Source organism: Pipistrellus kuhlii, unplaced genomic scaffold (genome assembly GCF_014108245.1).
Source record: "Pipistrellus kuhlii isolate mPipKuh1 unplaced genomic scaffold, mPipKuh1.p scaffold_m20_p_2, whole genome shotgun sequence".
NCBI lineage: Eukaryota > Metazoa > Chordata > Mammalia > Chiroptera > Vespertilionidae > Pipistrellus > Pipistrellus kuhlii.
Genome location: NW_023425515.1, coordinates 166,789,936 through 166,815,666, shown reverse-complemented (window position 1 = coordinate 166,815,666; position 25,731 = coordinate 166,789,936). Strand labels below are relative to the sequence as shown.

Sequence of the window (25,731 nt, the reverse complement as noted above, 5' to 3'; positions counted from 1 at the left end):
TCTGGCCCATCTGCCTCCCCCTCATCAGGTAAGCTTTCCACCTCTGAATTTTGGCCACACTAAACTGCTTTTGGCTCTGGAGCCCGCATGATCACCTGACTCTGGGTCTCTGATCATGCCGTTCCCTCCCTCTGAAGCCCTTCCCTTCCCAATGCCAACTCATCCTTTAAGGCTCAACTGAGGCAATGCTCCCTCCACGCTTCTTCCCCGACTCCTCAAGCATGCGATAAATGCTATTTGTTCCCACACAGACCCCTGGCTCCTCCACTCATTATAGCTCTGATATCTACAATCACCTATTTAATCATCTGTGCACCCCTCCAGCCCCTAAGTTTCTTGAGGGCAGAGAGTATACCTATGTTGCTTTCTATGGCAGCCCCAATGCTTGGTACAAGACCCATCACAGCCCATCTGGCATAGCTCAGTGGTTGAGCATCGACCTATGAACCAGTGGTCACAGTTAAACTAATCAGGGCACATGCTTGGGTTCCGGGTCAGTCCCCAGGGGGGCATGCAAGAGGCAGCCGATCAATGATTCTCTATCATCATTGATGCTTTTATCTCTCTCTCTCTCTCCCTCTGGAATCAATAAAAATATACTTAAAAAAAACAAAAAAACACCTGTCACATAGCAGGTGCTCAATAAATCTCCCATGGAGGATTGAGTGAGTGGGAGGATGCAGGACTTGTGCTCATCAATTCACATACCTTTTCTCATTTACTCCTCACAAGAAATCCATGGGATGGGTGCTATTATCCTATAATCTAGACCAGGAAAGCAAGGCTATAGAGGTTTCAAACAGGTCCATGGTCGTGGGCTGATAAAAAACAACAACAACAACAACACCCCCCCCCCACATACACACATACACCCACACACACACACACACACGCACCCCAGCAGGTAATGACTGGAATCAAATAGAAATGTGCACCCTGCTTTCCCAAGACATTTTCCCTTCCTGACCCTGTTTTCCCATCTGTACAATGGGAACAAAAGTCATACTAATACAGAACCTAACACTGCAGGTTCTCAGTAGATATCTGTGCCTTGTCTCCCAACTCTGAGGCTTATTCAGGGCAGAACTCCCCGGGGCCTGAAGCGTCCTGCGTGCCCAAGAAACAGGTGCATAGCTCCACAGTCACATCCCCAGCGGCCAACACTCAGTGGGCGTTTAACCAATGCATGCTGAGCAGAGAGGCATCAGGGAATGCTGACACATCCTCAGACACAGAACCACAATGGGGACTCAGACCCTGGAACCCCCGCCCCAGGATCCCTGCCAGTTTATCCCCCCCCCCCCCCCCCCCCCGCTAGCCCAAGGCGCGGGAAATATTTAAAACAATTTTATTCATGAAAATATGCTGTACAATGCACTCTACACGGCCTCGACACGGCACACACGCACACGCACACGCTGACTGACGGCACGGCCACGGTACACAGCCTACGAGATGCGCCAGGGACGCCGCGCCCACAGCCCGCCCCGCCCCGACACTTATAAATATGGGAGAGAGGAGCAGGGACTGGCACGGAGAAAGGGGTGCTGGGGTTGGGGTGTGGATCTAGAGCTGAGGCCCGCTGGAGAGGCTGTGACCTGTTCTTGGGGGTGTGTGTGTGGGGGGGAAGGGGGCGGTAGGGACTGCAAAGGGCACCTAACTGGAGGGAGGAGGGCAGAAGCTAGGATGGATTGGACCATGAGGGTGCAGGGTCCGAGGGCGGTTCAGGGCTAAGGACAGTTCCGGGTGCACAGCCAATAGGTAGCTGTGAGTGTGTTTCCTGGAAGGGGTTGCTGGCTCTCGGTGGGTAGGCTAAGACCGGTGGAAAGTGTCACTCGGGGTAGGCGATTCACCATCTCCCGCGAGGGCCCCCGCAAAGGAAACTTGAAGATGCAGAGACGCCCTCGCTCACCTCCCCCCACCTCTGGGTAGGCTTCTCCAACCAGCAGCCCATTTCCCTCCTCCCCACTCCCACCCAGTCCGGAATTCAGCCTCCACCCCCAGGCTTCCTGCCCGGGGAGCAGGGGGAGCGGCTCTCAGGGAGTCTGGGCAGGAATGTGGGGTGCCCCAGCCCCTCCCTACCACATCCCCCAGCAGCCAACTTCTGAGAGATGTCTCTAGCAGGGCTGGCTGGGGCTGTCTCCTGGATCCTCCGTGGTGGAGCTGGGATCAGGGGGGGACGGGGGCCCGGGGATCGGGATGGGAAGACAGAGGCCCTCTGGGGGGCGGGGCTGGCACCCTGGGCGCAGCAAGCGGATCCTCAGCCCGGCACCCAGCTCTGGTTGGGGGGCGGGGCCCCGGCCAGGCCGGGCGGCGGCGGGGGCAGCGCCGAGTCGAAGTTGAAGTCCATCTCGTCGCTGTCCATAAAGTCGTTGAGGATGATGGACTCAACGTCGCACTCCAGGCTGCCGCTAAACATGTCGAGGTCCAGGTCGGCCGGGAAGCGGTCCGGCGGCGCGGCCCCCAGGGGCCCGGCGGCCGCGGCGTACGGCCCGGGCAGCGCCTCCAGCAGGAGGCCGCCGGGCGGGCCCCCGAAGGCGGCCGCGTGGCCCGGGGGCGCCAGGCCCGCGGCGCCCGCCTCGCCGGGCTGCGTCATAAGGCTGATGGGGTGGGCTAAGGCACTGCGCGAGGGCACCGGCGGCGCGTAGGGGGCCGCGCCCTTGCCGGGGTAGGCGGCGGCGGCCGCGCCCGCCAGCGCCAGCTCCCCGGGCGCGCCCAGCACCGGGCCGGGGCGGGGCGCGGGCGGGGGCGGCGGCAGCAGCGGCGGGGGCAGTGCCCCCGGGCGGAAGGGCGGGGCGGCGGGCGCGAAGCTGGCCTGCTTATTCTCCTGGATGGTCTGCATGGGCAGGCGCCGCAGCGCGCCCAGCACCGGAGGCCCGAAGCCCCCGCCCCCGCCGTAGGCGCCGCCCTTGCAGCTGCCGAAGTAGGCGGGCGTCCCGGCGGCGCGGGCCCGCGGCGGCCCGAACGCGTCCTGCGCGCCGTCCAGCAGGGCCTCGGCCATCCCCGCGCCGCCGCCGCCGCCGCCGTGCAGGCCCATGCGGCCCCCCAGCTCCGCCAGGCGGGGCAGCTCCCCGGGGCAGCGCGCCCCCAGCGCGGGCGACAGCGCGCTCGCGGGGCTCGGGTACATGAGCGGCGACGACGGCGTCAGGGCCTCCAGGGCCTCGTCGTCCTCCAGTTCGGCCGCCTCCCCGAGCAGGGGCCGCCCGCCGCCGCTGCGGAAGTCGGCCCACGCCTCGTAGTCGTCGCTGGCGTGCGAGGCCGGGCTGGTGGCCCACTTGGCCGCGGCGGGCACGGGCCCCGGGGCCGGCGCGCCCGGGGAGCGGTCGTCGGGGCTCCGCTCGGGGGCCTGCAGCTGCTTCTTCTTGCTGGCCTTGCCCTTGATGCGCAGGAACTTGGCCCCGTTGTCCATGGACACGGCCCGGCGCCGCGGCGTCTTGCCGGTCTTCCCGCCCTCGGGGTTCAGCATCCACCAGGAGCTCTTGCCCGTGCCTTCGTTCTGCACGCGGATGAAGCGGGTGTGCAGCGACAGGTTGTGCCGGATCGAGTTCTGTGTGACCAGAGAGACAAGGACATGGGGTCGGGGAGTGGGAAGTGAGGAGGAGGAGGCCATGAGTAAAGATGGGGTAGTAGTGATGGAAAGAGAAGGGGGAGGGGATAGAGAAAGAGATGGATAAGAGAATGGGGGGGTGGGGGGGGGAAGAAAGCCAGAAGGGGGTTAGGGGAGAAAACAGGGAAGATGAAAAGGTGAATGAGGGAAGGGATGAGGGGTGAGGAAGGCAGGGGGTAAGCATCCGGTCAGACAAACTCAGAATATCCATCCAAGACCCTACAACCACCTTATCCCTCCCCCGCCCCCGCCCCGGTCCCCCGCAGGCACTGCCCAGAGGGTGGGGCCAAGCTTTGGGCGGGGCCTTTCCTGGGAGGCATCGCCAACCCCGTGGGCTACTCTCAAGGGGTCTGCAGCAGGAGAGCAAGATCCCTCTCTGACTCAGCCAAGCCCCACCGCGGAGCTAGCCAGGCTGCCAGCGCCCCCCGGCCCCCCCATGCCCCTCCCTAGCAGATTATGTAAGGGCTCCTGCTGCTGAGGCTCATTTGTCCGCCCCCCTCCCTCCTTCCCCAGTCTGGCATGGCGCCAGGAGCCCGAAAACCCAGGGCTCCAGAAATCAATCTCGTGGTGACTGATTAAGCCCTGTTTAGAACTAATTGCTCTTTCGTGTGTGGGGAGAATAAATTACCTGCTTTAATTTCGTGTCTTTAAAATGCAACTGCAGGTAGAGAAGACTGTTAACCCTTTGCGGGGAGGGCCTGGCCAGGGAGAGCCGAACAGGTTGGGCATCCCCAAGGTGGGTAGAGAGAGGCCTGACGCTTTTCAGAGATTTCCCCTGAGCTTCTGGGAACTCAGGCACAGAGGCCTTGGATTCCAGCAACATACATCCATCCGACCCCGTTTCTGCTTGGTGCCCCACCTTCAAGCCAGCCCAGCTCTCTGGCCTGCCTTTTGGGTTGCAGCCCACCCTCCCTACAAAGCCCCATTCCTGGTGAAATCTTCACAAATCTCCACAAAGCACGTGGCATAGTGTCCACCTGACAGACAAGAAGACCAGGCTCAGAGCGGTGGCTTACCCAGGGCCGCACAGCCCTTTCTGCTGTCCCAGGCACTTCCCTGGGCTTCACCCTTTGTCACCCCGGCACATATCCTATCCTAAATGTCTTTTGTGCCAGTCTGTAGTGCTCCCCACACGACTGCCTGCTTCTGCCAGGCCTGTCCTGGCGACGGAGGAAGGCAGAGGAGGCCACAGCTAGATTGACTTCACAGGAACTTATTGGGCCTCCCACCTAGTGACCTTGACCTCCTGGCTCAGGTATTGCTGTGAAAACAGCAGGCGCTTGGGTATCAGAAGGCTGATCAGGACGCCTGGCTCTTTTCAGCCACCTAGCTATCTGACCATGGGCTGCTGGCTTAACCTCTGTGAGCCTCAGTGCTTTAGTGAGCTGCCCTGAAAAAAACTGGGTGACATTCAATAACCACCTCAGAACTCGCCAGGTGCTCATAAACAGTTCAATCCCTCACCTTGTCCGGAAGACCCTCACCTGCTAGATCACCCATAGGCCTGCTCTGTCTCTACCTCCTTGCTATTATGCTGACTGTAACTGTGCTGGGCACCAATAACTCTGGAGAGCTGGCATTACCCATCTCAGGTACCAGAGAGTGGAGGCCCAGAGGCATGATGTGACTTGCCCATGGCCCCACAGGCAGCAATGCCAGGTACCACTCCAGATCTGCCCAGCTCATGGACCTGCTCTTACCTCTTTATCCACCCAGCCCTGTAATCACTGACCCGTGAGGTCCCTCCCTCCGGCCCCCTTCCCATCAAGCTCCAGAAGGAAGGGTCCTTTCTGCGGCCAGGGTACCCTCCCTCAGCCTGAACTCCAGAGCACCTGGCTCTTCAGGGCCCCAGGTGCCCTGTCTCTGGCACTTTCTGGCCTTGGGAGGTGACAGCTGGGCCTCCAAGGCCCCTCCCAGCGTTGCCCTGCCTGGCTTCTCCTGGGACCCTGAGAGGAGGGGAGCTGGACCCTCCAGGGAGTGGTACTCATCCCCTTTCCTGCTCCCGCCCCTGCACCTGCCGCCCCAGCCCCTCCCCACACCTGTGTTCGGGAGTGGGGGGGGCGCACAGGGGCCTCCGTTCTCCCAAATGGGACACCTGGCTCACAGAGGCTCCGCCTCCCAGCCTCTCCAGCTGAAGGCCAGTCAGGCAACCCCTCTTGATCAATGTCACTTATGTACCAGCCTGGTTCTGAGTGCTCAGAGGTAGGGGGAGGAGGAAGGACGTCACCAAGTACCAGCACCTACTCAGTGCCACCTGTTCAACTCTGGGCCTTGTAAGTACTTTATCTCCTGTAATCACTCTATCACACTCCACACAGTCAGAGATTGTGGTCCCTATTTCAAGATGAGGAGTGTGAGGCTCGGAGAGGTGGAGGGCATTGCCAAGTTCACACAGTGTACGAGGCAGGGCCAGGTATTGATTTCAGGTGAGTCTCACTGAGTCTAAAGGACATCACATTCCACCCATGGGGAGAGAGAGAGAGAGAGGAGTTGCAGGATTTCCAAAGCATCTTATGAAGCCAGCACTCCAGTGCTTCTCAAACTTTCCATGTAACCATTCCCAGAAGCTGGCAGCCTGGGAAGACTGGGGCATATTCAAAGATCAAAATTCCTTACAAGTCTTGCGCTTCCTTTTTAGAATTCAAGGGAAGTTAGCATTGTACGTCATAATACATCCACGTTTCCTTAATACAAATAAAAGTGTTTCAAACTACCACCAAGAGCATGTGTTCCGGGCCTATGACAGTTTGTGTCCTTCCCCTCTCTGTTCCCGGCCCAGCCAGGTACCCCCGGGTGCCCGAGCTCCAGCCCGAAACCATGACTGATCAAACCCAGAGAGAAGAAAGGTCTCGCCAAAGCCGCCCAGGCTCTGGTGGCAGAGCTGAAACTGAGTCCAAGCCTCGGGATCCCTAGCTTGGTGCTCTTCCCCCTCCACCAAGCTGCATCTGGGGCAAGTCCCTCCTCACTCTGGGCCTCAGTTTCCCTACCTGTAAATTGATGAGATGGGCCAATGGTACTCTGAGGACCTTTTTAATTTGATAATGAAAGTTCTTGGAACCATCCAGTCCAGAGGTCTTGAAACCTTTTGTTTTTAAAGCTCTGACGCTCTTTTTTTTTTTTTTTTTGTAAATGGGATCTAATGCAATACTTGAATGTTACACTCTTAAGTCGTCAGGGGAGGGGGCAGAGGTGCCGGAGCCCTCTCACTCATCACCCGCCTTGCACTCCCTCTTCGGGAGGGATTCTGCAAGCCTGACAGGGCAGATGGATGCCATGCCTTTCCCAGGGTCACCCAGGGAGGAGGCCCAGAGCAAGGTGAGGACCTTGGCCTCTGCCTGCCGAGCTGGGCTCTGCATCAGGTGTGCACCAGGGCTGTGCCCCATGAGGGAAGCCCAGGCTCCGCAGTCTAGTCTGGCTCCTCAGGGACCAGCCACCTGGTACCAATCAGAGCTCTGGGCCAAGATCCAGTGGCAAGAGCCAATCATATCTAGCCCACAAGGCCTCCTGGGAAGCCAGAGGCCACAGAGGTGGTGAGGGAGGCAGAGAAGGGAGACGCCTCTGCCAGGCAGCAGTAACCAGGGCTCCCTCTTGGAGTCACCTAGCAACCCACCACCACAGCCACACCCTGGCATGCCCGGGCTTCCCTGATGCCCAGAGCTGGGCGGGCTTCTGGGGCCTCCTACCTCCTACACCTCCAGACAGACTTGGGGCGGGTTCCCAGGAGAAACAGAACCTTTCTGGTTCCGGCTCAAGGAGACGATGAGGGGCAGAGGGAAGGGACAGTGGTCCTCCTATGTCCATCCTACTCTCCTCTCAGGACCTGGCCCAGGAAGGCCAGTCTCCAGAGGCCTCACCCACCAGAAAAAGGCTGGTGCAGGGCAAAGTGCATGGGCTCTGGTCTGAGCAGTAATTCATTCACCTGACAAGCCCAACCCCAGGTTTGGCTTCATGCAGATCTGGAGCAAGATGCTCTGAACCTCAGTGTCGTCCAGTGGTATCTGCTTCTACCCTTGCTTCCCCACAGCTCTCCGCTGTGCAGTAGCCAGTGATCCTTCTGATGACCTCGGAACCCTCTAGTGCACCCATCTTACTCAGAATAAAGAATCCACAAGCCCCTCTGTGACCTCTCAGACCCCTCCCCTGACATTGTCTGGCTTGAGCCTCCCTCTGTCCCTTGAACCTAACAGGCATGGTTCCACCTTGGGGCCTCTGTCTCAGAGAAACACTGTTCCCCCAGATACACCAATCCCTCTCCTCCTTTGAGTCTTTGTCCAGATGCCATCTTTCAGGAGGCCCATCCTGGCCACTCTCTTAACAATTGCTCTTCTTCTCTGCCATTTCTTGGCCCCCTTACCTTATTCTAAAATTTTCTGAAGTTATTATCACTTTCTAAATTAACCTATTATATAATTGGTATAATATATGTATAAATTAATAAATTATTTGTTGTATGTATAAATATATCATTTATCTTCTGTGTTTATTACTTATTGTCTGATTTTCCTTATATTTAGAATATAAGAAAATTAGAACATTAGAATATAAGGGAGCCTGATGGGCCCCTCACTTAACTCATGAGGGATTTTTGGCCTTTTTTTTTTTTTTTTTTTTTTTTTTTTTTTTTTACCATACCTCATGAGTTTGATATATACAAGAAGTTTAATAAATATTTGTAGAATGAATGAGAGAGAGAAGGGAGGTAATACTGTGTCGGGGAAGAATTAATGAGACTGGGTAGCGTAGCTGGCACATGACAGAAGCTTCTCCAGACTGCACTGAGAGAAGGCAACCTAGAATAAGGGATAAGTGCGGAGCGGAGAACGTCAGGAAGAGTGTGATCCACAAGGAGAATGGCAGGGAGGAACATGGCTTCCAGGAGAGGGGAAGGCTGTCTCACAGGGTGAACAGAGCAGCTGCCCGCTCCAGCCCCTCCCCTGCACCCTCCTGCTTCTCTGTGAGACTCGGTTAACCCAGGGCCTGCTGCAGCCAACGGTCCTCACAGCCTGTACCACCTGAGCCAGAGACACCCCAGGAGCCGCAGCGGGAACAGAATGCCCTCGTCCTCGGGGATGGCGTCTCCCTTGTGGTCAGGGTCTGATCCATGCGGTGGCGGCAGCTCATCTATCCAGAGGGACGCCCTCATCTATTCCCAGGACACCCTTCGCCCACGAGCAATAATGCATTCACCTGACAGCACAACCCCATTTATCCAGCACACCAGTCCCATTTATCCAGCAAGTACAACCTCATTTGCTAACAGCACTCTATTCACCTGATGGGCCCCCTCATTTATCCAGCGGGACACCCTCATTTATCCTCCAAGTCAGAGGCTCCCCTTCCTCCCGTGGTGTGGCTGTGTTCTCTGACGGTGCAACCCGACTGATCCAGCAGGACGTCATCTCTCCTACAAGTACACTTCATTCCCTGACAGTACAACCTCATTTATCTAATAATGCAGCCTCACCTTGCCTCCAAGTACCACCTCATTCCCTGACAGTACAACCTTATTTATCTTCCAGTACAGCCTCATTTCTCCTTCCAGCACAGCTTCATTCTCTGATAGCTCAACCTCATCCAATCTTACTTCTCCAGCCAGAGCCTGTCAGATCTCTTGAGGAGGGTGTGTGTGTGTGTGTGTGTGTGTGTGTGTGTGTGTGTGTGTAGGAGAGAAAAGGGGTCCCGCCATTCCCTGTCCCATGTCGACAGAGAGCTGCCTGGCACTATGACTAGGTCCAACATCCCCAGGTCCAAAAGGGCCCACAGACTTAGAATTCTGGTTTGCTTGGCCCAGCCAGCACGCCCTTTTGTCCCCTCTGGGGACAACATGGATTGCCTCTAGCTCTCCAGGAGGGAAAAGTTCCCAACTGGTTTGATTTATAGCTTTTGCTGATTTATGTGGCATGGATACTCCCATCGTAGCCAGTTTTAAGCTGCCAGTATGACGTGATCACTGAGTGCAAAATTGGGAAGTGTGCAAGATGGCTCTCATGAGCCAGTGCAAGCCAGCTCTAGCACACCATTGGCACATACTTCCAATACCCAGGCAAGAGAAGAGCAGCGCCTACTACATGCCAGACTCAGACGAGGCTCATTACATACTATTTACAAAGGGAGGAAGCTGAGGCTCAGGTGGGTTGATAAGAAGTGGGGAAGCGATGGAGCCAGGTCTAGGTCTCTGACCTGTTGGATTCCAAAACCAGGGCTCAATGTGGTGGCTGGCAGTGCCCTGCTGCTCACATCAGTGGCCATCCCTGCCTTGGTTCTCAAGCCATCACAGACAGGAGACCCAAGGCTTGTGCCCCACCCACTGTGAGCCCTGTGCTACCTCCTGGCCTCCCTGGCACCTACGAAATTCCAGGACCCTCCCAGTTCAGTCCAGGGTCTTGCCCATCCATCTAAGCCCCAAACCATGTATGGATGTCTCTCTAGGTTCCATCGCTGTCCACGGTTCATCCTAGCCCCTCCCTCAGGAAACTGGGCCCGTCTTTAAGATGGGGATGATGATCCAGCCCCTCCCTCAGGAAACCGGGCCCGTCTATAAGATGGGGATGATGATCCAGCCCCTCCCTCAGGCCTCCCTGAGCAGAGATCGCCTGTGTGTGTGGGGGAGAGCGGGAGAGGAGGAGTAAGTGCAAAGGTCCTAATCCCCTGACAGCTCCTATTTCCTCTCTTCCTCCCTCCCTTCCTCTCTTCCTGCAAGAAGAAAGGTCAAGGGCAGGGGTTGGAATCCCAACTTCATCCAAGTGACCCTGGGCCTCCCCTGTAAAACAGCGTGACAATCCCAACAGCCATGAGAAGAGGGCTCAGACCTGAATGAGATCCCACATGTCAGGAACCTCACCCCTCCCTGTTCAGAGCCCCCAGGAGCAGCCTCTGGCCTAAACACTCACACCTGTCTCAGACAGAGCCATGGACTCTCCAGGGGTCACTTGCTCTGCTGCTTGGGGTGAAACTGGGATGCTCAATCCAGGCAGGCTTCCTGGCAGAAGGGGTAGCCTGGATGACCACAGGGACCTGAGACCAAGTATAAATCCTTGGTACCAGGGCCTGTAGTAGAGGAGGGGCAGAAGGGCAGGCGGATCATCAGAGCCACAGGTGTGGACAGGTCAGTAGGCTTAGAGTCAGCAGTGGGACAGAAGTGGGCAGCCAGAGGCCCGAGAGGAATGTCCAAAGCAAGGCATTAGGTCAGGATAGGACCTGGAACTCCCACACACACTCCAGAGACAGCAGAACCCACACACCCAGCCTGGGCAGCAAATAAATCAGCAGCAGAAGTCCAAGTTTCCCCCTAGATGGCTCCTCATCACCTGTGGGCTTCAGTCCAACTCCAGACTGCTATTAAAGAGCCCTTGATGCTCTTCAGCTTCATCACCTCCATTCCCTTAAGCCCATCTGAGACTCCAGACACCCCAGATGTCTCACACCTCCATGCCTTTGCACACTCTGTTCCCTTTGCCCTTCCATCTCTCTGCTCAACCGGTTTTTGCTGCTCCATCACAGCTAGCTCTGTAGCTTCTTCCTAGTCCCCTCTGTGAGCCCCAAAGAGAACTGCTCCCACCTTAGTGCCATTGCAGAAATCTAACTGCAAACCGGAGTACAACTGTGCGTGAGCCTGCCTCCCCACATGAACTTGGTGGGCAGTCCTTAGCTCACAGTCAGCCACATATAGGATGGAGCTCTCAGGGCCTGGCCATTCTGTGAAGTTTCTGTTCAGCAAAACCTCCGGCCAGAGCTCCAGGCCTCTCCTCCTCCCTCTGGTTTCACCTCCCGTCCATTCTGCCTCTGCCATTTCCCTCCTCTTCCTCCTCAGCACCTCCTGGCTCCTCGGGAGAATTCAGGCAAGTGAAGAGGGGAAGAACCAACCATTTACTGGACATTCACCACCAGCCCTGCACTCAACCATTAAATCTTATTGAGTTTCTGTGACAACACCCCTCTGAGTGTATCTATTATCCCCATTTTATAGATAAGAGACTGAGGCTCCAAGAGACAAACCCACCTGCCCGAGGTCAGAGGGTGCAAGTGGTGGTGGGAACTCACACCAAGGCTCTTTGACTCTGAGGTGCCCAGGGAGGAGCCTTGGCCAGGCAGACGCTCCAGGGTGGGCCTGGGATGGGGGTAGGAGGTGCTGTCCGCACTGGCTCAGCAGCCCCTCCACAGACGTTCTTCCCTCATCCAGGATTAAAGGGACCGCTAAGTGAAAAGCCATTCAAGCCTCTCCCCGTCTCTCCTCAGTCTGAGCCCCCTCCTCCCTCTGCGCCAGCATCCCCCTGCACCCCTGCTCAGGCCCTGGAAGCAGCTGCGGTGACCTCACCGAGCCCTGCCCTGGGTCTGGCTCTGGGGAGGGCCCAGCAGCTGTGCCCTGGCCCTGCTGGCTGGCTCCTAGGGGGAGAAAAGGAAGAGTGGGCATGGTGCCAAGAGAACCATCTGCTCTCCCAGGGGCATGGCCACCCGCACAGACACTGGCCTCACCCCAGAGGCTGCCCTCGGCCCACTGTCCCCATGCCAAGGGGCCCTAGGAGCCCAGGCCAGCCCACCCAGACTGGGGCATCAGCCCTCCTCTGCCATCTGTCTTCTCCTGGATACTGAGAAGTCCTTACAGGACATGTTGGAGCATGCATGTCCACTAAAAAACGAACAAGTGCTCAGGGTAAGCGCTGGCTGCAGAGGCCAGAGGGCAAGGCTGGGTGTGCTGAGCCCTGCCCGCCCCAGCCTTGCTGGGCTAGCCTGTGATCTCCTGGGGAGGGGCCTGCATCCCCTCACATCTGCTCAGCTGGCAGGTGCCTCTGGCAAAGGGTGAGCCCCTTCCCCCACAGCCCCAGCTCAGGTTACAGAGGAGGCAAGGCCAGCTGAGGACAGGGGGAGGGGACAGGAGGGGTGGAGGAGGCATCACAGCTTCCCAGAGTGCTGGGGGAGGGGGAACTCAGATCTCTAGATAGGACTCCAAGCCAGAGTGGGGAACCATGCCCAAGGTCAAAGCCTCCCAGTAGCTAAAGAGGAGCTGGTGTCCAGGGGCAGGTAGCCCTGGGTTCAAGAGTGACCTTGAGCAAATCATTGTCCTCACCTCTGAAAATACAGACCCTACACCCTGCCTGCTTGCCTCCCAAGGCCATGGGGGTAGGCTCTGTGGGCTAGAGAGCAGTGGGTCAACCTAAGGGCAGGACAGAGCTTGGACATCCTGAATATCTGATACCTCAAGGACAGCATGGGAGGCATTAGAACAAGAACCTCCCTCCCCCCTGCAAGACACACACACACACACACAGACACACACACACACACACACAGACACACACACACACACACATCAGTGTCTCTCAGGGATCAGGGCTTAAGGACCCCAACTCAACACAGTGGTAGGGAAGTGGTGAGCAATGATTAACAGTAATGACATTTACTAAGATTTATTGAGCATTTTGCAAGTATTTCTCCTATAATTCTCACAACAAAACTTGGGAATAAGTCCTGTTATGATCCCATTTTGTAGAGGAAGAAACTGAGGTCTGGTTGCCCAAGGCCACACAGGGGATGCATGGTAGAGCTAGTACCTGCCCTTCCCTTCTGGCCTCCAAAGACTCTTAACTATACCACTGTCTCACCTCCGAAATCCTCAAGGCCACGGGCCTGGAATCTTGGACTCTGTGAGCCTCCGCCCTCTCTCAGGCTCATAGTCTCTATCCCAGCACCAGGCCCACATGGGGTGCTGTGGCCAAGCCCCCAACTCCACCTTCCACCCTACTCTCCGGTGGTCTTTCTCCACCCCCCACAGCTTGGAGTACCAGCTCCCCATTTTAGCATTCCAGGCCAGTGGCCCTCAGGCCCTGGCTGGCTTCTCCTGCCTCAAGTCCTGGCCAACACAGCCGAAACTCCCAGAGTCCTGCAGGGTCTGACCTCCTTTGTCTGGTTCCCTTCCCCTTCCTGCTCATTATCTGGCCTTCCATCCTGACCCTGAGCAGTCTTCATCCCGAATCCAAATCAGGAGCCCTCATCTTATCTTCCCGGATTGACCAGGAGGAATCTCAAGGTCAAGGAGATGTCCAGTTCCTCTGAGCAGCACTGCACAGTGGGCCTGGATTAAAGTGAATGGAGGGAGCTGCCGTCTTGGGGCCTGCAGAGGGAGGGAAGACATCATGGGGTGGGGAACATCTCTCAAGGAGCCCTCTCTGTCTGAGAAAATTAGGGACCTTGGATTCATGCCTGCCCCAGACGGCAAGCCTCAGGGCCAGACTCCGGCCAGCCTCTGAGGGAAGCAGAAATGATAGGGGCGGGACAAGGTGGTGGTGGTGGTGGTGGTGGTGGTGGAGGGGTCAGTCTGGAATGGCCTGGCCAGAGCACTGGGTTAGGAAAGAATTAGCCCTGGGGAGTTTCGTTGCTGTCACTTACAGCGGGATACTGTGAGAGCCACTTTATTTCTCTCAGCATTAGTTTCCTCATCTGCAAAACAGGGACAGTAACCAGTATCAGCTTCACAGGATGGCTGTGAGAATGAACAAAAGCATGCAGTGAGGGCTGAATCCTGAGCTGGAATAGTTCAGTGTGGGTAAGCAAGGGTCAAAAGATGAGAGCGGCGAGTGATGTGGCTGGAGAGGTTGACTGGGGCCAAGCGGCCAAGGCCTTGGGCTTCAGGTAAAGCCCCAGGACTGGATCCCGTGGGAACAGCACTGCGCTGTGCACATGCTCTCGTCTCTCCCACCGGATGGGGAGCTCTCAGAGAGCAGGGGCTGCGACTTTGGGGTTCGTCACCATTCTGAGTGTCCACACTGACATTTCCCCTCCATCCTGCAGCCAAAGGCTCAGGGGCAGCACGCATCAGCCCATTCTCTTCCTCCAGTTGTATACAGCGTAACTGCTACCATGTGTGGGGGCTGGGGGAATGTGTTGGAGGTTTGGGGGGGGGGCGGTCAGCCCCTTAGAGCTCACTATAGGGGGTTCAATTCTCTGGAAAAACCTAACAAAGAGTGAGGAGGAGGAGGAGTGGCTCAACCTGGGCGTCCTGCTTAGAGAAGAGGCTGGTCCACACAGGAAAAACAGAAGAAGGGAAGAGCAAGCAGGATCCGGGGGAAGTTACCATCTAAGGCATCAGAATGTCACCAAACAAACCTGTCAAAATAGAGATTCCAAAGCCCACCTGACGGGACTCTGTCAGAGAGGGTTTGAGACGGGGACTCAACACGTTTATTCACTAAAAGCTTCCAGGTTTGCCAACAACTGAGGATTTAGGGCGGAAACTCTCAGGCAGACGCAGTGGGTTCCAGAATCACCTGGGAGGCAGGTCTTTGTTCAAACCACCCAAGCGCCCCGCCTAGTTTCTGAGGGGTGTCCCAAGGGATCAGCTCCACAGCTGCCTTGGTGAGCATGTGACAATGCAAGTGGGTGTGGGCTGAGAACTCCAGAGTCAGATGCAAGGTGGCAGTGGGAAGGCAGCCCGAGATCAGAGGCAGCGAGGGATGTTGCGGGGAGGGCAGGGCAGGGCCTGGGCAAGGCCAGCAGAGGGCCCAGGGGTCCACACAGAGCAGCTTGGGGCTGGTTGGCTCCCAAGGGAACTGAGGAGTCCCAGAGGGTCCTGGAGCATGCGTAAGCCTTGGGGCAGGAGGGCTGGCTGGTGTGTGGGCTGGCACTGCACGGGCATTGGGAGATGGTAGGAACAGACGGGTCTAAATCCAGGCTCAGCCTCGTCCCAGCTATACTGCCTTCGCCAAGTGACTTCATCTTTCTGGGCCTCCGTGACCTCAACTGCAAAATGGGGCTAAAAACATGTACCTGTCAGATCCCAGAGAATATGAAAGGAGAGCATTTCATACGGAGGTGCCCACTGATGGCCTAGCACCCAGACATTATTGCTCTTAATTCTTGTTCCCCTTCCCACAAGAGGCATCCCCCTTAGAGACCAGAAAGGTTCTCTGCAAAGATGGGGCCCTGGGGGGAGGGTGTGGGAGGCCCCTCCCCTACACGCCACCTGGCCCCCCTCCCAACTCCACATATGGGTTGGGGGGTGGGGAAAGGCAGCAAACAGCCAAACCATCCCAAACAGGAGTTGGTTTCCACGGTAACCAGGATGCCAGGAGGAAGAGGGTGCTCTAGATCCAGCTGTCCCCCTGAGCACCCTACCCAGGCCCCAGAGCCTCAGCTAATGCCCACCCAACACACTCCACTCCCCATCTGCCTGCTGTGGGGGCCAGCTTGGACTGCCATGAGGGCCAGGAAGGAGGTGCCCGCTAACCAAGCACCTGGCCGCCATTCTCCCAGGTGGTTATTAAGACCCCTGTTTCCCGGATGGAGCACTGACTTGCCCCCGTCAGTGCACGGAGCATGTTTGCCCCCTGGGCACTGCCACTGGGCAGGGTAGGAAGTTCCAAGCAGGAGTCCCAAGTTCGAGTCCATCCAAACCTGAACTCGCATGCTTCCACCCTGAGAAATTCTATCAGTTCTTTGTCCTCAGTCCCAGCCAACCCCTCGTAACTCCTAGAACCAGAGGGGTTATCCGTCACACCCGGAGAGAACCAGAGACCGAGGTAAGGCCCCTCGGACCCCGATGAGAACACCGAGGACCGGGAATGGGAGAGAGCTTCGCTCCAGCTCACACACACTGGGCCAGCACCCTACGGGTGCTCTGTCCACCCCACACCCACTCCCAACTCCACAGCTCCAACTGCCCCAAAGGACAGAACGAGGACACCCTGAGTGATGCTCCAGGGGCATGAGACACAGCTGGGAGAGAGAAAGAAGTCCTGACATTAAGACCTGACTAGCAAGAGAATGGCAGTGCCGGAGGTCATGAGCTCTGGGCCACTGGAGTGTGTGAAGGGACTGAGCTGGGGAAGGAGGCATGGGAGGGTGAGTTAGGCTCTCTGAGTCCCCCTTCCCCCAGACACCTGAGGTCTGACTCGGATGCGGAAGAACTGGACACCAGTGTGGACCAGTTTCCCCGGTACCCACCCCCACAAGGCTGCAGGAGGGGAGGGTGCACTGGTGAGTCAGCCACTGTGAGAGAGGCAGGGAGGTGAGGAACAGCTCTGCTATGGCTGGTACAACCGGACCCCAGAGGCTCACCTCCACACACAGTCCAGAATCACCCCTCACAGACAGACAGCAGGGCTCCCAGGACCCTGGACCACACGTGGTGGCGGCCACTCCAATAAGAGAGAAGGTGGGCTTCCAGGAGCAAGCTCGCGTCTGGCCTCGATGGCATAGGAAAAGCTTACATTTGGGGGGTCAGAAGGGGGCTCAGTTCCCAGGCCTGCCACTTCCTAGGATGTGACCCCAGGGCAAGCCAGTGCTCCATCTGGGAAGCAGGGATCCTAATAACCACCTGGAAGGACGGTGGCCAGGTGCTTGGTTGGTGGGCACCTCCTCCCGGGACCCTCTCAGCCAACCCCACCCACCCTCTCTGGCAAAGCCCCAACGCCAGTCAGTCCTGAGGCTGGAGTCCTCCCGGCCAGAGAGAGAGGGCCCCCCCAAACCGCAGAAAGTGGGGGGTTGGTGGGCACTGAACTTTTGAACCGCAAAACCCCACCCCACCCCCACCCCCACCCCCTCGCGCCGTTCATTACCTTAACACGAGTTAAAAATAACCGTCTCATCTCTTTAAATTAGTCTGTCTGCAATTACCGCCTGGCACGGCGCTGCCCGCCATCGGCCCGCTGGAGCGGCGCCAGGTGGCAGGCGGGGCCCTCACCCTGTCTGTCGGTCTGTCTGCTTCCCAGTGCCCCCTCTTCCCCTCCCCGCAGCGAAGCTACCCCCAGGGGCCTGGGACCCAGCTCCCCAAGTTGGGTGGGTCTGGGGCCACCTCCCTGGGCTCCGGGCAGGCCAGAGCGAGGGGGTCGGGCAGGCGGGCGGGCAGGGAGCCCAGGGCTGGGCTGGGGGCTCCGGAGCGCGGGGGAGGGGCCCCGGGAGGCCCGGAAAGCCGGAAGGGCCCGCAGCGCCAGCGCTAGCTCGTGGGTGGGTGTGAGCAGGTGGCCGTGGGAGTCTGCCGGGCGTGCCAGCAACTGTGCCAGGAGCGGCTGGCACGGGCTTGTGCCCAGGAGGCGGGCAGCTGCCAGCCCCCCGCTCGTGCAGTGTGTTTGTGGGTGGGTGGGTGGGGGGGGGTTGAGAGGACACCCCCCCAACCCTGGCTCACACAGACTCTTCCCACACCCCACTAGCCCTGGGGGCTGGGGATCCCCGGAGGACAAAGGAGGAGGAGGAGGGAGCCCTGCTCCAGCAGGCTAGGGGAGGAAAAAAGGGGGCGCCCCCAGGACTCACAGCCAATGCTCAGCCCAGCTGTAGCAGGACCCTCCTCCTGGCGTCTCAGGATCAGTCCCTCCTTCTAGCCCCCATCCCACTTGGGACCTACTGGCCAGCCTGGGCTGAGGGGCGTAGCACACCATCCCTCCAGATCCCACCCCTCAACAGCCAGGCTGCTCCAGGCCCTGAGGGGAAAGAGCAGGCCTCATCCCGGTGCTCCTCCCCCACCAGGCCTGGGGACAAGAAGGGGAGGCGCCCAGGCCTGGCCTGGGAGCTCCCAGGGGAGCTGGCAGCCAGGAAACAGGCAGAACAACTCCAGGGGCGATAAGAGACAGGAGTGCTAAGTGCTTCACGGGGACCCAGTGCAGCCTGGAAGGCTCCCTGGAGGAGTCCTCACTAGGGAAGGTGGCGCCGGAGCATCTGAGAGAAAGTGGGAGGGAGGCTCTCCCTGGATGTCCGATACCCACACTCCTGGGCCACCGCGGAGGGATGGGGTCCCCCTTCCCAGGCCTGGAGACCCTCCTCTCTGCGGGGACCGCTATCAGCCCCTATTGTAACAGAGTTCCCAGCACGGAGGCTTCAGCCTGCAGCGGGTACTGCGCCCGCTGCCCATCTTGCCTCCTTCGGTTTGCTCCACTCCCTCCCCACATCACAGGTGGGACCACCAGGTATAGGCCAAGCCCAGGAGCCCTTCCTGCACTGTCCCACTACTCTGCCTTTCCCATGCCACCTCCCTGCCCTCCTTCGGAGCCTCGGGTTTTTAGCCTGGCACGCCCAATGGTCTCCCAGACCCAGCACGCACGAGTCCACCTCCCCTGGAAGAATTTCTCCCAAGTTCTACCCCGATGAAAGCAGTTCGGATCAAGTGCCGCCTTCTCAGGCAGGGCTTGCTGGGCGCCCCCAAGGGATCTCACCTGCCTTTCCCCTACCTCTGCTCCCACCCCTGGCCCTTCCTTCCTGTGAAACACGGGGCCTGGGCGTGGAACTGGCTGAGCCCCGATGTCTCCTAAAGGCAGGTCCAATGTCTTTCCTTTCGGTGGACCCACTCCATCGAACCCAGGGTTTAGTACAACACGGGACCCCAGTGCAGCATTTATGTGGGGGAGGAGAGGAAGGAAGGAACCATGGGTCCTGGCCCCGGTCTAGGCACCTGAGGTGGACCACAGCCCCTACGAACCAGAGCTTGGCTGGGAGCTAGGGACCGCCCCTCTACCAGGCCCCTGGAGGGCCTGACGGGGACTGGGGGAAGAGGCAGCAGGGGGAGAGGGATGAGAGGGAAAAGAGGCTCCCTGGGGTTGGTTGGTCTCCACCAGGGCCTAGGTCAGGAGCCCACGCCTGAGGCTCCCTCTCCAATGCTCCAGCCCAGGACGAGCCTTCCAGAACTCCCTCCTTCCTGAGCGCAGGCCCAGGGAGAACCGCCATGTCCTGAGCAGCCTGGTGCAGAGGGAATCGCATCCAATGGGCAGGCTGGAGGCATGGCCGCCATCCAGGCCTGCTGCTCACCGACGGCCCGAGGAGAGTCCCGGCTCCTTCGGGGCCTCACTCTCACGGTCTGAGAAATGAGCGCGTGGGACGAAGCTGTCTCCAGGCACATTCCCAATCACGTTTCAGGATTTAGACCTGCCCCTGTTCAAAAGCCACCACTCCCCCACGCAGGGCCAGCACCCAGAGGCTCTGTGGGGCACCGGAGGGAGAGACCCCAGGCCTGGAGCCCAGCTTTCCCATCTACTGATGGAGGGGAAGTTCACTCCTCCGTGCCTCAGTGTCCCACTCTGTACATGGTGACAATAAAACCCACCTCAGGGACTGATGAGAGCCTTTAGGGAGACACCTGGCATAGATGCCCGAAAGTGCCTGGCACCGGGCTTGGCCCTGGGAGCCTCAATGAACTGCAGTGCTCTCCTCGCTTCCAGCGTCATGTCCCCTCCTGTCATCTTCCCCTGTCATCCCTAATCCACCAAGCCCAGGGGGAGCACCACCTCCTGCAGCAAGCCCTCCTGGCTGGCTCACTCTGGCCTCAGCATCCTTTGCACCCTCACCCATTTCTTCCCTCTTTTGCCAGAGAGCATTGGCGACTCCCCAGTGCCAGGCCCCACCGCTGGGTGCTGTGGGCACAGAAATTACTCTGACACGGCCACTGTCTCCCACACGCAGGGTGGGGAAGGGAAACGATATGGGACACAAAAGACTCAGACCTCTGGCAGGCAGGGAGAGGAGCAGAGAAGAGGGATTCCTAAGCTAACTAAAAGGGTTAAGGAAGGCTTCTGGGAAGAGGCATCCGAACTTTGCCCTTCAGAACAAGGAGAAGTAAAAGGTGGGACAGTGCATGGGGAGCGGGAAAGGAGGTGGGAGATAAGCCCAAGGGCAGGACACACTGGGAGGAATAAGTGTTCCGATGGGAGCTGATCCCAAGGGGACTGGAGGGACTAGGGAAGGAGGCTAGTGTCTGCTCCTCCAGCCTGTGACCCCACCCCGTAGTGGCCCGAGAGCCATAGGCGCCCAGGTCAGAGCACCCTATAATGCAGCCACCGGGCATCTAGTGTTGTCCATGCCAACAAGCTTGGGCGTCCCACATCTCCCCAGTACATCTCCTCTGACCCTGCCTGCAGCCACCACCAGGCACAGCCCTCTCCCTCCATTTAGGCATGCCTCCCTGGCAGAGATTCCCCCTCTCCCCTAGGGAATCTGACAGGTCACAGACCTCAGGCACAGTCCCTCCATCCGCAACTTCCTATCCCCCTCTCCCCCCTCCAAAACACCGACTCTTCCCGTTCCCCACCTCCAGAGAGGGTCTGGAACTCACAATCCAGTCAAGCCCCTGTCCTCTCCCAAGATGGCTCTCCCCTCTCCCCTGGCTGGCGGGGAGGCTTCCCTTGGGGTGCCCCCGCCCCTCCCCCACTCCCAAATGCATCTGAGCTCAGGAAGCCTGGGAAGCCGAAGACAGCCTGGGGTAGGCAGGGACAGATCCCCGGCCCTCAACGCCATGCCCTAACACCAGCCGTAGTCATCATCACCGGCCCATCATACTGATCAGAGCAAGGGGACAGCCGCTGCCCCGTGGAAAACTCAGATCCCGGGTCACCTGACAAGTCACCCCACCCCAGACTAGCCGGTGCCCTAAGGTGAACTCCTGGCTGCACAGGGAGAGCTGCCAGCTGAGGGTTGCACTCCTCACCCTGGGGTCAGCGCCAGGCAGGGGAGTGGGAAAGATCTGGGGGGGAAAGCAGCCACTGACCAAGTCATTCTGCCAGCTTCTTTAAGGAGGGTGCCCTGGTGCAGAGGCAAAACAAGAGTAACTCAAAGCACGCTCATGGGGGTGAGGGGAGGCTCCCCACTGTCCGAAGCCTGGGAATGGGTTCCCCTGCGATGCCTCCAAGGATGCATGGGCTGGGGCTGTCTGTCCTTCGGGGGTGCTTCAAAGTGGCAGTCAGTCCCCTTGTTACCCCACGAGACCTCCCATCCCACGTCCAGAATATGCACACAGCTGCTCCCAGCACGCCCCCTCCTGTCTGCTGGCCGGCCCCACGCCCCGGGCACACACTCCTTGACCCCTGGGGGCGCCCCGGGGGGCCTCCCTCCCGCAGGCTCGCCCCCAGAACCCAGACACACAACAGAGCTCCCCCCCTGGAAGCCCTTAGCCAAGGAGCCCAGCCCCTCTCCCCAGCCGGACTCCCCCACCTTCCAGCCGGCCGAGCTGTTGCTGTCGCCTTTATCCTTGAAGTAGGGCACGTAACGGACCATCCAGTCGTAGATCTGCGAGAGTGTGAGCCGCTTGTCCGGGGCGCTCTCGATGGCTTTGGTGATGAGGTCGGCGTACGACAGGTTCCCCCACGCGTTCCGCCGGGAGCTCTTGGCTTTGCGCAGCGGGCCGACCTCCGCTCCCAGGGGCGGCGCTGGGGCCATGGCCGGGGCCGCCGCCCGGCGCTCCAGCCCGCAGTCCTCGGCGCCCTCGGCCGCCCCCGAGCCCAGCGCCCCGTCTTCGTCGCCGCCGAGCAGGTCGGGCTGCGGCAGGGGCCAGGTACACGAGCGCGGCCGGCTTTGCGGCGCGAAGTCCGGGTCCACGTCCACCTGATGCGCTCGCAGCAGCTTCGCAGCCATGGTCCCGCCCGCTCGCTCGGGCGAGGCGGGGAGCTCCGCGGAGGGCGGGCGGGTGGCTCCGGGATCTGCACGCCCCGGGGAGGCCCGCGGGAGGGGTCCCTGGCGGCGGCGGCGCCGGCTCAACCGCGGGGCGCCATGGGCCGGCGGGGCGCGGAGACGGAGGGCTGGTGCCGCCGGGAAGCCCAAAGGGAAGGAAAGACCAGAGCCGCGAGGGGGCGGCGGCCCCGGAGCCCAGCGGGCGCACACCTCGCGCAGCCCCGCTTCTAGCACCTGCCGCCCGCCTGGACCTGCAGCCACCGCCGCCACCGTCGCTGCTGCCGCCGCTCCCCGGGCGCCGGCCCCGCGCGCGGGCCCCGGTCTCCTGGGACGACGAGGCCGGGTAGCACCATGCCGGAGCCCGAGCCCGTGCGGGAGCCCGCCCCGCCGCCGCCCCGTGAATGCCGCCGCCGCCGCCGCCGCCGCCGCCGCCGCCGCCTCTCCGGCTCCAGCGCCAGCTCCCGCGCCTGCCGCGCTCAGCGCCGGCTGCACCTCGGGATGGGCGGGGGACCCAGGAGGGGCGGGCCCGGCGGGGGCGGGGGCGGGGCGTCCCCACTAGCAGCCACGGAATCCTGGGCCTGCCGGCTGCCCCGCCCGCGGGCCGGGGGAGTGGTGGGGAGGACGCGGGGCGCGCGACTCGGGGCGACCCCACCGCATCCCCTGCAAGCAACAGCGCCGCCTAGGGAGCAAGGGAGGAGCGGCGGGCGCGACCCCGCCCCCTGCTCGGCTCTGGGGGGGGAGGGAGCGCGGGGGCGGGGCCCCAGCGCCCTCATTGGTTCGCAGCAGGGCTGTCCCCACCCACGGACTCGGCAGGGTCCCGCCCAGAAGCGCGTCAGCGGGTTATTGTTACAACCCTGGGTTTCCCGGGGCAACGAGGATGGGGCGGGGCTCGGAGCGCTCGACCCCGCCTTCTACTCGCGCAGGGAATGCCCAGCCCCTGACTCTGGATCCCTGGCGTTTCCAAGTCTTAGAATCCTCCTGATGCGGCGGATGGTGGAGCTCGCCTTTGTGCCTTAGACGGGGCTGGGGAAAGAGGACCTGGGTTCTGGGCCAGGCTTTGCTCCATTTCTAGCTTCTCCACCTGCAACGAGGTCTTCATCGGCTCTTGAGGGGTACCCGTGGACATAGTTTTAGAGCCTGGATTCTCAAAGTTTAAAGTGTAGCAGAATCCACCTGAGGAGCTTGTGAAAACATATTGCTGGACCTCACAGGATAAGCCTGGGTTGGGGCTGGAGACTGCATTTCTGACCAGTTCCCAGGTGGAGGGTGCACTGAGGACTACACTCTGCAAACCACTGGTTTAAAGTCTGTGGGATGCTCTTGCAGGAGCTGTTGGAAGAAACACTTGCCCCAAAATCCATCCTGTGTGGGGAGAAGCTTCTCATTCACTTAACAGATATTTATTGAACACCTTCGATGCTCAGGCCACTATGGCAAGAGCAGCAGCAGAGACAGGGGGTTCGTAGCATAGGCTAGGGCTGTGGTCGGCAAACTGCGGCTTGTGAGCCACATGCGGCTCTTTGGCCCCTTGAGTGTGGCTCTTCCACAAAATACCATGGCCTGGGCGAGTCTATTTTGAAGAAGTGGGGTTAGAAGAAGTTCAAGTTTAAAAATTTGGCTCTCGAAAGAAATTTCAATCGTTGTATTATTGATAGTTGGCTCTGTTGACTGATGAGTTTGCCGACCACCGGGCTAGGGGAAGAGTCGATGTTTATCAGATCATCATATGGCCTCAGGCGGGGAGGCTGGCTGAGAAGTTGGGCAGCCCATGACCTCATCCCACAGCATTCCAGGCTAGGTCTCCAGTCACCATACCACCTGCCTGCCTTTGCTCAAAGTATGCCCTCTGCCTAGAACACCTTTCCTCTCCTACAGGACGTGATCAGAGATTCTCCCATTCTTCAAAGCTCAGCTCAAATGTCAACTTGTCCTTGACACCTTCTCTAACCCCAACTCCCAGCACTTGTCTCTGTTCCTTGCTTGCCCACACTACGTCCTGTTCTTCCAGCCAGGCCTTTTGTCTTGGTGACTTGCCCAGATGGAATGGGCAGAACTAGAATCCCAAGCCATCACTCAATACTCTCCTAGACGGCAACTGGCAATAGTTCTCTGGGGTGTGAGAGGACTGGGCCCAGGCCCTGGGAGACAGCCTCTCTCAAAAATCCCTTCCTTCCAACTGAAGTCCCAAGGAGTAAGGGCTAAGGGTATGGGTGTGGGGTGAAAGCAGGCCCAGTCTGCAAGTGCCTGTCATGGCATCTTCCTGAGTCACATCCCTGTAGGCAAGGGTGGGCAGGGGAGCATTCAGCTATCCCCCATACCCCTTTGCATAATGTGCACACTCTCCAGGTGGTTCTGGTTAGAGTTTCAAGGGCTCTGAACTCACTGCTGTACCCCCCTCCACAGTACTCATATGCCCTCCCTGCCTGGGAGCCTACACTGGGAGCTGCCCTCTCAGCTACTCCGGAGGCCAGGCAGGCCCCTTGCCAGTCTTCAGCCCTGGCCCAGCCAGCTCTGTGAGATGGAGGCCTGCTGGGGGCCATACCAGAGCCGAGAGGATCCTTAGCTGGGGGCCTGGCACAGGCTGCCATTGCAGGGCAGGAGAGCCAGGCTGGCAGAGACACCCTGACTCAGGCTGACTCAGACTCTGCTTAGGCCCTTGCCCCACCCAGTGTCCACAGCTGCTGCCCGGCTCTCCTCTGGGACCCACATCTGGCACACTCTGCCCCCCTCCACATACACACCCACCATGCCACACACTGACACTCATTCTTCTTTACACACAACTTGGTCCCTGCTCCCACACTCATGATGAGGCAGCTACTTAACTGCTCAGAGCCACTATTTCCCAATCTATAAATGAGTGTCGTCATAGCACTGGCTTCATAGGATATTTGAAGAACTGGGTAAGATCATGAATATCAGCGCCAGGCTCGAAGTAAGCACTCAATAAAAGCTTGCCATTTTTGTCGAAACCAGTTTGGCTCAGTGGATAGAGCATCAGCCTGCGCACTGAAAGGTCCCGGGTTTGATTCCCACCAAAAGCATGTACCTTGGTTGTGGGCACATCCCCAGTAGGGGGTGTGCAAGAGGCAGCTGATGGATGATTCTCTCTCATTGATGTTTCTAACTATCCCTCTCCCTCTCTGTAAAAAATCAATAAAATATATATTTTTTTAAAAATAAAAGCTTGCCGTTTTTATTACTTTTGGTGTTGCTCCTGCATCTATAGCTTCCCTTTGTACTTGTCCCAACGCACACTGCCTCATCTGCTCTCACCACGCACACACTTGTGCCCACTCACATGCACTGGCTTTCTTACATGCACACTTGCATATGTCCCTTCCACTTGCATCCCAATTGCACAGGCCAGAATCTTCCTATGGTTCGTGGCCCCAGGTCTGCCTTCTCCTTCCTCCCTCCATTCCTCTCCCCTCCTCTCCCCCATGCTTGCTCTCAATCTGCCATTTACCCTCCCCAACACTCCCACATTCATTCCTGCTCAGGAACAAGCCCCCACTTGCTTACCCTTGCATTCCTCCCCTTTCACACACAGCCACATTTGCTTCTGCTCACACTTTCCCAGGCTTAAACACGCTGGAATTCCAATGCACGAGCACTCTCTCGCTCACACACAGACATGGGCTTTACCCACTCAGCTCCTGCTTGCATCACAAAACTGGTACACGTGCACCCAAACAGCCCCAGTGCATGCCTCAGTACCTCAACCTGCCCACCCCCTCCCAGGGAGGAGCACACAACACACAGCT

General features: G+C 59.0%; 1 protein-coding gene across 2 annotated transcripts; it reads right to left on the bottom strand.

The window, feature by feature from the left end:
* Nucleotides 1-1,332: 1,332 nt before the first annotated feature.
* Nucleotides 1,333-22,458, bottom strand: FOXO6 (forkhead box O6). Of its 2 annotated transcripts, none has more exons than XM_036446220.2 (2): nucleotides 21,509-22,458; nucleotides 1,333-3,547 (listed from the first exon to the last, which is right to left on the bottom strand). In XM_036446220.2, exons 1-2 carry the CDS (start codon nucleotides 21,926-21,928, stop codon nucleotides 2,261-2,263), a joined length of 1,707 nt encoding a protein of 568 aa, XP_036302113.1. In that variant the 5' UTR covers nucleotides 21,929-22,458; the 3' UTR covers nucleotides 1,333-2,260. The 2 variants fall into 2 exon arrangements, with proteins under 2 accessions (XP_036302113.1, XP_036302115.1); XM_036446222.2 differs by lacking the exon at nucleotides 21,509-22,458 and adding an exon at nucleotides 4,236-8,023.
* Between the last annotated feature and the right edge of the window lie 3,273 nt (nucleotides 22,459-25,731).

What these genes read in the sequence shown, in the direction of transcription:
- FOXO6 (XM_036446220.2), bottom strand. Translation starts at nt 21,928, where the DNA reads ATGGCTGCGAAGCTGCTGCGAGCGCATCAGGTGGACGTGGACCCGGAC. An exon ending in ACAGCTCGGCCGGCTGGAAG is followed by an intron (nt 3,548 to 21,508) that starts GTGGGGGAGTCC and finishes CTGGTCACACAG; the next exon opens with AACTCGATCCGGCACAACCT.